Below are 10,772 nucleotides of genomic sequence, written 5' to 3' on the forward strand. Positions count from 1 at the left end.
GCCCTGGCTGGCTTGGACCTAGCTTTGTAGACTAGGCTGGTCTAGAACTCACAGAGATTTGCCTTCCAAGTGCTAGATTAATTATAATGCAATTTTGAAGTCCAGAATTTCAAGCTATACATTTTGAGTTGAATGTCAAGTATTGTTCATGGTTCTCATTTTTACACCACATGTCAGAGTATATCTTTACAATGTCATAATCAGTTTTATACTTAACTGGGAGCTCTTGTGTTACATATTTCTTGTATCTTTGCATGCCCAGTCTTTCTGCCATCCTAAGAGTTTTTTAGTATGTCTATGTTTATACTGATAAAAGTGAGAAGTGGGCTTGGGAGCAGTTCAGCATCAGTTTAAGTTTCATTGGTGTTTCCAGTTAAGTTTCACAGTATGGCATGAGTGATTTGACGTTACCATCTTCTTATACAGGCAATATAGTCCTTAGAAATGTCTGGGTTTTACTGTTGTTTCAAATTGGACATTAGAAAGTGTTATGATAAATGGGAGCTGCCACCATGCTTCAGTTTAAGACAGCTCAGAGCAGTATGCTTCCTGTTCAGCTTGTGTACTGTCTGTCATTATCCTAGAGCTGCTGCTGTACGTTCTTGTTTGTGGCTATGATCATTCAGTATTTGCTGTGTGGACTCTGTCATATTTAATGTGAGAAAGATTCTCTTGTTTATTCCAGGTCGTCTTACCAATGTCCTAGCATGTTCTGTGATACCCCCATGGTTCATCACATTCGACGCTTTGTTCATGGCCAAGGCTGTGTACAGATAATCCTGAAGGAGTTGGATTCTCCAGTGCCTGGATATCAACATACAATTCTCACATATTCCTGGTGCAGAATCTGCAAACAAGTATGTGCTGCTACTGACATATTTCCTGTGGCATTTCTTTCTGTTTGTAAAGTTCTTTGGGGGGATGTATAGTCAGTAGGATTTTGAACTTTGTTATTTGTCATTGTGATCTTCATATAATCTTCTCATGCTATATGCTTAACCTAATATGTTTTAAAACTTCACTGAAGGAATATATGTCATTACATAAAATATGTATGCCTTGTCCAAGAAATATATTAAAATTATATTTTGAGAACTTATGTATGTTAATTTAGCAGGCAATTCTTTCTGTGTTTTAGGTGCTATTTTGCACCTTAGGAATAGAAAGAGAATAAGAAATGGCTTATAGAGGAGGAAATAGATTTAAAAAGCAGTAACTACAGTGTATTAAGCCATTTACCCAGGTCTATATCAACAGCTGTTCTGAAAAAATGTGGGTGTCTGTATTGGTTTTTATATCAATCTTAAAAAAAAAATGACTTGGGCATGTTTTTAATTTCTTTGAACTATCTTCTAACTCTGAAAAAATTATTTGATGTCAATGTTGTGATTTTTTTATTTGCTTTTTATTAAATGGGTTCAAACCATCTTTAGAGAGGTAGCATAGGTTTGGGATTTATCTACTTATATAATTTTATTTATTTACATATTTATGTAATTTTATGTGTATATGTGTGTGGCCAACTCTGTGTATATACATGAGTAGGCTAAATGAGGGCCTTAGATCCCTGGAGCTGGAGTTAGAGGTGCTTGTTAGGTGGGGTATTCCTAACTGCTAAGCTATCGCTCCAGCACCAGTACTATGTTTTTTTTCTTTGTGTGTGTATGTGTGTGTGTGTGGTTTAAATTTACTTTTATTTTTGTATACATGAATGTTTGCCTGCATGTATGTTTGTGTACCATATGTGTGTTTAGTGCCCAAGAAGGTCAGAAAAGGGTATTGAATCCCTTGAAACTGTAGTTAGAAATGGTTGTGAGATACTGTGTAGATGCTTAGCTCAAACCCTGGGCCCTCTGGAATAACAGCCAGTACTCTTTTAACTGCCGGGCCATCTCTTCAGTCCCTATAACATTTTCAATATACACTGTTCAGATTTAAATGAATGTGTATTAAAATTGCATTCATTATTATGTTGATTATTTTGAATTGAGATTGGAAAGCATTTATGAGAATTGTAGATAAAAGTGTGTTTGTTAATATAGCACCTGAGAATGGTGACATTAGTTTTCTTTATGAGCCAGGGGCTTATTGGCCTGTAGTGATTTATAGTAATCAAAGTCTCCCATATTTTCTTGTGTGTGTTAGTGGATATCAGACTATACATTCTAGTTAAGTGCTTTACCATTAAGCTAGATCCTAGCCTTATTTTCATACCCATAGGCCTTTTGATCTTGGTTCCATTAGACAGCTTGTAGCATTTTGATGTGAACTCTATAAGGATTAGTGGTTCTTAACCATCCTAATCCTTTAATGCAGTTCCTTATATTGTGGTTACCCCCAACCATTAAATTATTTTCATTGCTACTTCATGACAGTATTAACAATTTGCTCTTATTAGGTATTGTAATGTAAATATCTGTGTTTTTCAATGGTCTTAGGTGACCCCAAAGGTGTCACAGCCAACAGGTTGAGAACCACTGCTTTATATTGACTGTTGAATTAAATGAATAGTTTAGGCATTTAGGATTTAAAAAAAAAACAATGGGGTTATGCTAGAAAGGAAAAGTGTTTTGTTATACACGCAAGAAAAGCTTCTAGCTTATGAAAATGTATTGTTGAATTTTGTAAGCTATAATAGAAACAGTGGGCAAAGGGTACAACAAAGTAATTTAATCCAAATGGGCAGTAAATATGCAAATAAAATTTATTCATTAATGTTATTGAAGCATAAATTAAGCCAAATATAAATGAAATGAGAAAATGCCTTATTTTTTCTTAAGAAATAACATTTCAAAGCTGTTGTAGGATTGGTAGGAAAATGAGGGAGTTGGTATGTTTAGTTACTGTTGTTGAAAGTGTGCATAAATGAATGCACCCAATTTGGAAGGAAGTATGGTAAGATGACCATTGCCCTTTGATCGGTCATTCATTGCCCACCACCATTACTGATTTATTCTAAGGGAATAATTATGTCTGTTTCTGAGTGTGTTGATAAGAAAGACCTATCTATTTCAAATGCCAGTCAATGGGAACCAGGTACGTCTATGAATGGACCTGTGGCCATTTAGAGAGTTGTAAAGAAGGAAAGTAAGTAGTATACGGGGAGATTGATGATGCTGGGGTTACTGCAGGTGTTCTACAGTATACAGCACACAGTATACAGGGATATTGATGGTGCTGGGGTTACTGCAGCTGTTCTACAGTATACAATATACAGAGAGATTGACGGTGCTGGGTTACTGCAGCTGTTCTACAGTATACAGCACACAGTATACAGGGAGATTGACGGTGCTGGGTTACTGCAGCTGTTCTACAGTATACAGTATACAGGGAGATTGATGGTGCTAGGGTTATTGCAGCTGTTCTACAGTATATAGCATACAGTATACAGAGAGATTGATGGTGCTGGGGTTACTGCAGCTGTTCTACAATATACAGTATACAGTATACAGAGAGATTGATGGTGCAGAAGTTACTGTAGCTGTTCTTCAGTGTACAGTATACAGAATAAGTGAGACAGTGCTGGGGTTACTGCAGCTGTTCTACAGTATACAGCATACAGTATACAGAGAGATTGACGGTGCTGGGGTTACTGCAGCTGTTCTACAGTATACAGTATACAGTATACAGGGAGATTGACGGTGCAGAAGGTACTGTAGCTATTCTTCAGTGTACAGTATACAGAATATAGTGAGACGGTGCTAGGGTTACTGCAGCTGTTCTTCAGTGTATAGTATACAGTATTCAGTACAGGGAGATTGATGTTGCTGGGGTTACTGCAGCTGTTCTCTCACCCTCCCAGGCCAAATCTAGCATGAAGAGTTTAGTCTTTTCTTAGTTTTTTTTCCCTCAATCAGAATATGTTGTTTGCCTTGGAAAATAGAAATATGTCTTTCAAAAATGAGATTCTTAGTCTGTAATTTATTATTATTTTTCCCCCTGAACTTCAGGTAACACCCGTTGTTGCTCTTTCAAATGAATCCTGGTCTATGTCATTTGCGAAGTACCTTGAACTTCGATTTTATGGGCACCAGTATACACGCAGAGCCAATGCTGAACCCTGTGGTCACTCTATCCACCATGATTATCACCAGTATTTCTCTTATAACCAGATGGTGGCATCTTTTAGGTAAGAAGGCAAAGGGATCATGTGTATTATCACATTCCTTATAACTAGAGCACTTCCACTGTTGGATTGAGTTTGGGCATATATGTCCTCCCCTGTCTCTAACCTTACAACTGCAGAGAGCTATACTTAAAGAGCTTTTAGTGTTAGCTAACTACCCTTTATCCCAAGAGCTAGGCAGTACTGTTATTCTATTATAAGCAAGGATAATAATCTTGTATATTTCACCCATGGAGCAGTCAAGTGATTGATTTTTCTGTTTCCTGACTCACTCTTGACCATTGTTTTGGCATCTGAAAGTCTGAGATTTTTGTTGAGAAATTACCATGAAGATCCCAAAATATATCCAACAAAGCTAAAATTCCAAGTTCAAGGAATAAATACTCACCGTTGCAGTATCAAATGTGGGAGCGTCTGAAGCTCTGTCCTCAGAAACTACTAATACTAACACTTCACTGCCCTAAGCATTGCCAGTCTTTTGTTTTAGTAGGACGTTATCACAGTAGCTCTGGGTAGACTCCCTTAACCTTTCTGTAGCCGGCTCTCAGCTCTGTTCAGCAGTCAAAAATGTCAGCCTGTTACAGGACAATCAGCTGCTCCCTACTCTGCTCTAGAAATTCCAAAGATATCTGGTTTGTTGAGTAGAGGCCAGAATCTATTTTCTGTAATTCCATTACAAACCCTTACATACTCTTATAGACTCTGGTTGCCCAAAGCCTGTGTTCTCACCTTCTACTGCTCAGTCACTCTGTTGAGGTCTCACTGACTCTGGCCTGCCTTCTACTGGGCCAGGTAGGTTCCTATCTGGAAGCCTTGCACTATCCTTCCTTCTCTCAGCTGCTTGTGCCTCAGATACCGTTCTCTTGTTCTCGTTTCCTTACTTACCAGAACACTCTATTTAGATCTTACCTGTCAAGTCAATTCTTTGCTCGTTATATTTTTCTGTAGAGTTCTGATAAAGATACTTAAATATTTACATTTTGATTATTAGCCACATTTCATTTTTCCTAAGTCATGAGAGCAGGAATTTTGATGCTGTATTCTAGGCATTTAAAACCGTATCTCATATAGTATACTCATGAAATACTTATTAATTAGAATTTTCTTTTTAAAGCAAAGGCTTTTATCCATAAATGTAGGATGTAGGTTGGGTATAGCATTTACTGGTCTATACCTCAGGTGGAAAGGAAGTGAAGATTCATGAAGAGCCTCAAGAGCTAGGAGTTAATAAGTACCTCTTTAGCTTTATAAAGTTTCTTCAGATCCATAGCAAAAGTGTGCATTTAAAGTCATTGCTGTTTTTATAGCAGATGGCCCCTCAGAGGGATAAATAACAGCATCACAGTGCAAGGATAAAACAAAATCCTGTCAATATTGGGAAAGATATTTCTGGTGGTTGAAATTTATTTATTTATTTATTTTTATGGAACTTAATTTTCTAGAAAACATTATTTTTCTTGTGCTCTGTAGAATTTAATTGATCATTTGCATACAAATGTATATGCTTACATGAGTTATTAAAACCGTCTTCATTTTGTTCTGTGACTGTTTCTTCCCTCAGTTACTCTCCCATCCGGCTTCTTGAAGTCTGTGTTCCACTACCAAAAATAGTCATTAAGCGCCAAGCCCCACTGAAGGTGTCTCTTCTTCAGGATCTCAAGGACTTTTTTCAGAAGTAGGTTTTAGTTGCTTTGGTTATCCAGCCTTGCTTGGCTATGTTTGTAATCCATGGTGATTTAGTATCAGGTTAACTCTTCTTTTGAAAAATGAGTAACTTTCCTTTTCTAATTATAGGTAGTGCGTACTCAGTGTGAAAAAGAAAAGTTCGAATAATGTAGGAGAATACTTCTAAAACAAAACTGACAACTTAAAACTTTGAAGTAAATCTTTGCTACCTTGTTTTGCTTTGCAAAGTTCCATATGATTTTTGATGAGAATTCATTTTAGCTATGGTTTTGTATAAATTGCCTTTCTCTTAGTTTCTGTGGAATCGTTTGATTTCAGCTCCTCTGACATGTGCGGTGCTCTGTCATCACTTTTAGGGTTTCACAGGTGTACCTAGCTGTTGACGAGAGACTTGCATCCTTGAAAACGGATACATTTAGCAAAACTAGAGAGGAAAAGATGGAAGATATTTTTGCACAAAAGGAGGTAATTGTTCTTTTGTAGAAAGTCTAGAAGCTGCTGTTTCCCAGAAACCCCTCTGCCTCTCTGGGTCCGTGCTTAGCATGCTTGTTTCTGTTGCCTTCCAGATGGAAGAGGGTGAGTTTAAGAACTGGACAGAGAAGATGCAAGCAAGGCTCATGTCCTCCTCCGTGGACACCCCTCAGCAACTGCAGTCTGTTTTTGAGTCTCTCATCGCCAAGAAGCAAAGCCTCTGCGAGGTGCTGCAGGCGTGGAACAGCAGGTATGGCTTTGTGGGCTTTGTCGACTGCATTGCCAAACTTGTTCTACCATAGTACTTCAAGAGTTATCTTCTGTTTCTGGGGACCAAACCAAGGAAGTGTGTTTGTTAGGCAGTGCTTTGTTACTTAGCTAAATCCCTAATCTCAGTTTTTCACTGGTAAATCTCACTTAACGTCATCTTCTTTTTAGGTGAGCTATTAATTGCAAATGTGATGAGGCTGGCATAGCTGTATGGAGGTTTTCCATCTTTGTGCTGTTGGACTTCTTCCTGGTCCAGTGTTGTATTTGGGTCAAGGAGTGCATTCTTCTTAGAAATCCCCGTTCCATGTGCATTTTGTGCAGCATCAGATTTTTGAATGGCTGCTCTCATGGTGAGCTGTGGAAACCAGTCCATAGATGTTAGGCTGCTCTCCAGTTCAGATGTCATCACCAACTGCTAATGCCATTCTTTCTTAAGAAAGAAAGAAAGGAAGGAAGAAAGAGAGAGAGAGAGAGAGAGAGAGGAGGGGAGGGGAAGGAAGGAAGGAAGGAAAGAAGGAAGGAAGGAAGGAAGCCTAATCAGTTTTTAAATTTAAATATCCTCATTGATTATAGATGCTCCATTTTCTTAGTTATGAAGGTTTTTTTTTTTTTTTGCCTTTGTTCTGTTCATCCTTAAAAACATGTTGCAGCCTTTACATAGTTTGTTAAGATAAGAGGAAATAGCCCTCGTTGCTGTTTCAAATGTGTATGCTACTGAGTGAGACTGAACTAGATCAGTGTGCTGTGAATCATCTTTGGCTATCATAATAATTCAGTAGTGGCTATGTACAACTTTCAAGTCTATTACAAGAAAATGTTTGTAAGTATAATTTAAGGTACTGAAAACAAAACCATGTCCTTTTTGCCTGTGGCTATAGGTTACAGGACCTCTTCCAACAGGAAAAAGGTAGAAAGAGGCCTTCGGTTCCTCCCAGTCCTGGGAGATTGAGACAGGGTGAAGAAAGCAAGGTAATAAAGCATAGCATTGTCTTTGTTATTTCATTGATAGAAAACTGTTTCTAACACTTAGGAGTAGTTTAGTGCATAAAGTTTTCTGTCATGTGGGAATTTTCAGGGATATATGATCTGGATTACATATATATATAAATTAAGATTTATTTGTTATTATATGTAAGTATACTTACATATAATATATAGTTTATATTTTAGACACACCAGAAGAGGGCATCAAATCTCATTACGGATGGCTGTGAGCCACCACGTGGTTGCTGGGATTACTTTTATATTTTAATACTAATTAAAATAATATGTTACAATTTATTTATTTGAGTATTTGTAAAAAGGATTCCCTACTTGAGACAGTATAGAAGATATAACAGAGGAAGAGCTCTGGCTTCTCAGAGTGTATAGTAGAGTTGTCAGGCTTTACTTTTCTTTCTTTTAAAAAATATAATTGTTTACTTTTATTTTATGAGCATGAGTGCTTTTGCCTACATGTATATATGTGCACCTTGTATGTGCCTAGTGTGAGACCTTTTTGAGTATAGTCTGTAGATATACACTTGAAAATACATTATCACCCAGTAGGTGGTCTGCTTTTGGGAAGTAGAAAATTGACTTGAAATTCTGTTGCCTTGAAATTTTGTTGTGCGGCCTTTTGATAAATTATTTTGAGTGCTTTTTTTTTTGGTTTAGGCATTTTTCTAGGTTACATAGCATTTGTGAACAGGCTATAGTTACTATCTTGTGAAACATTTGCCTAGTTAAAAAGAAACCAGGCAAATTTGATAGAAAATACATAGACTCATAAGAAAACAGATGGACTCATAAGGATTTAGTGACTATTAGAAGATTGTAGAAAAACCTAAAAGAAAATAGAATTTTGGTGATAGAGTGGGTAATAGTGGTGGGTTATTTTATGTAAGATACAAATAAAGATCTCTGTGGTATGGTAATCTTTAAATGACTCCTAACTAAATTCTCTGTGGGGCTTGTAGTACATCTATTATATGTTGTCTATACTGATCAGACCTAAGAAGATTCAGTGGATGTATTATAAGAGGTGAATAGGCTTATTTGACAAACACAAGTATTCCTAGATGCATCTGTGCCAAGATGTGAGCTACTGTTTACAGCAATATTCTCAAAGTATGGGCCATGTCTGCTGGTTTTCTCTTTATAAACTGCATATCTGTTTAAAGCCAGGATTGGTGTTGTAATAATATGTCTCAGTAGAGTAAATACAGAATCTAGCTGTCTTATAGTTAGCCAGACATTGAAGATATTTCTGAAAATGTAAAACAGTGATAGTCTTCATTAGTGCTTTTCTTTTTAATTTTGGAAAATTGTTATATTCTTCAGATAGTTTTTATATGTATGTTTATATAAATAATTTTAAATGAATGAGTTAATGTCATTTAAGGATGTACTCAGGTTTAATTAAAGTGGCAATAGCCACTTTAAATTATTAAAAGGTAGTATTTTAATGGAAGCAGGTGCTAAGTTCAAATATTTCAAGATTCATGGGGTTAGACTACTTTTAAAATATGATTTTAACAAATGTATCCTTACGAATAGCATATTTATTTTTCTATAGATAAGTGCAATGGACACATCTCCCAGGAATATTTCTCCAGGACTTCACAATGGAGAAAAAGGTTGGTTTTCAGTATGGTGACCTCTCTTGCCTTTAAGGAGATTTTTGCTGTGTAACTGCTTTTAACTGCTAATGTGAGCATTATTTCCTAATACACTTGTCTATTGTCATTTTCCTCCTTAGAGAACATTTATAATGCTTACTGGTCTGAGACTGTCATACAGTGTGCTATAAGAACATAAACTAGGATGTAAGAAATGCACAATGTATTGAGGGCTGCCAGAAGGAAAAGAACAAAATCTGACATTAACTTTCTCTTTTGCTTATGCTGATCAGCCTCCCTATTCTATTTGCAGGGATTTATCTTAGCATGCTTAATTTATATTTTACGTCATTAAATTATTTTTTAGATTTAAGATTTCTGTCTTCAATAACTTAGTGTCGTCTTGGAACTGGGGGAAGTTACATAGGTTGACTACTGTAAAGAAATTACCATTTAAAAAATATTTTTCTATAATAATTATAACAGTGTTTTTTCTTTCTTAGGGTGGGCATGTAAGTTTCCCCATAGTTCCATACTCTGTTAAGCCAAGTAATATTTAGGTAGACAGTGTAACATTGTTGGGTAGAGGTTAGAATTGGTTGACATAGTTTTGCCACCAAGATTTGGTTGTGGTTAAGTCATACAATCTGGATTTTTGTGTCAATTTTCATATCGTGAGTTACATGGCCTAGATAATTTTTGAAAAGATGAAATTTCTGTTTTAACAAGTAGAAATGATTTTACAGTTAAGAAATATTATGAGTATTAATTAGGTGAAGTGGACTTTTTTGTTTTAATGATTCATTTAAGATTGTGTGTTTCTTTAGAGGATCGATTCTTGACAACCCTGTCCAGTCAGAGCTCCACGAGCTCCACCCATCTCCAGCTGCCCACTCCTCCTGAGGCCCTGGCCGAGCAGTTAGTGGGAGGGCCCTCTGATCTGGATACAGCCAGTGGCTCTGAAGGTAAGGTGTGGGCCATGTTTTACTCAACTTCATTGAATCTAAGACTGAGATTATTCCTTGCTTTATACGAGTCTCTGAAAAAGAAGAACATGGCTAATTTTTTGACATAATGCTTTGTTAGTCTTTAGAATTGTGTATTTCATTTCTGTGTAAAGTACATTTCTAAGGGGCTGAAGAGACGACTCTGGTTTTTGAGCACCTGCTGCTCTTCCAGAGGATTGGATTGATTCCCAGAATCCCATGTTAGCTCACAACTGTTTGTACTTCCTGTTTCAGGAACTTTTTTCTTGCTCTTCTGATGCCTCTCCTTGGATACCAGTCAAGCTTGTGGTGCACATATACACATGCAGGCAAAACACTCATGCACATAAATAATAAACTATTTTAAAAGTACCTTTTTAAACAAAGCCTTTCATTTTGTCCCTCCTTCTATTAGTAGTCCTACTTGACATGTATCATTTTGTGTATGTAAATGTTCTAGTAAGACTGTATCATTCAATGTTATCTACCTTTGTGAGGGGTGCCTTTCTTTAGGTATGTAAAGTATATTATTATTGCTTTGTAAGGTGAAAGAAATTTCTGCCAGTTTTTTTTTAAACAAACATTTATATTATAAAACCTATACCTTCTCTCTTTTCTTTTTTTTTTTTTTTT

General features: G+C 36.5%; 1 protein-coding gene across 7 annotated transcripts in view; it reads left to right on the forward strand.

Annotated features, from left to right (window-relative positions):
* The window catches only part of Pikfyve (phosphoinositide kinase, FYVE-type zinc finger containing), a 99,133-nt gene that overhangs the window by 73,128 nt on the left and 15,233 nt on the right, over nucleotides 1-10,772 (forward strand). For all 7 annotated transcript variants that reach the window (XM_031367755.1, XM_031367761.1, XM_031367758.1 and 4 more), the window contains 8 exons: nucleotides 686-857; nucleotides 3,951-4,129; nucleotides 5,688-5,801; nucleotides 6,169-6,277; nucleotides 6,379-6,533; nucleotides 7,432-7,522; nucleotides 9,111-9,171; nucleotides 9,981-10,118. In XM_031367755.1, coding sequence (XP_031223615.1) covers nucleotides 686-857; nucleotides 3,951-4,129; nucleotides 5,688-5,801; nucleotides 6,169-6,277; nucleotides 6,379-6,533; nucleotides 7,432-7,522; nucleotides 9,111-9,171; nucleotides 9,981-10,118 — 1,019 coding nt within the window. The remainder of the gene's footprint in view (nucleotides 1-685; nucleotides 858-3,950; nucleotides 4,130-5,687; nucleotides 5,802-6,168; nucleotides 6,278-6,378; nucleotides 6,534-7,431; nucleotides 7,523-9,110; nucleotides 9,172-9,980; nucleotides 10,119-10,772) is intronic.

The sequence above is a fragment of the Mastomys coucha genome, unplaced genomic scaffold (genome assembly GCF_008632895.1).
Source record: "Mastomys coucha isolate ucsf_1 unplaced genomic scaffold, UCSF_Mcou_1 pScaffold14, whole genome shotgun sequence".
NCBI lineage: Eukaryota > Metazoa > Chordata > Mammalia > Rodentia > Muridae > Mastomys > Mastomys coucha.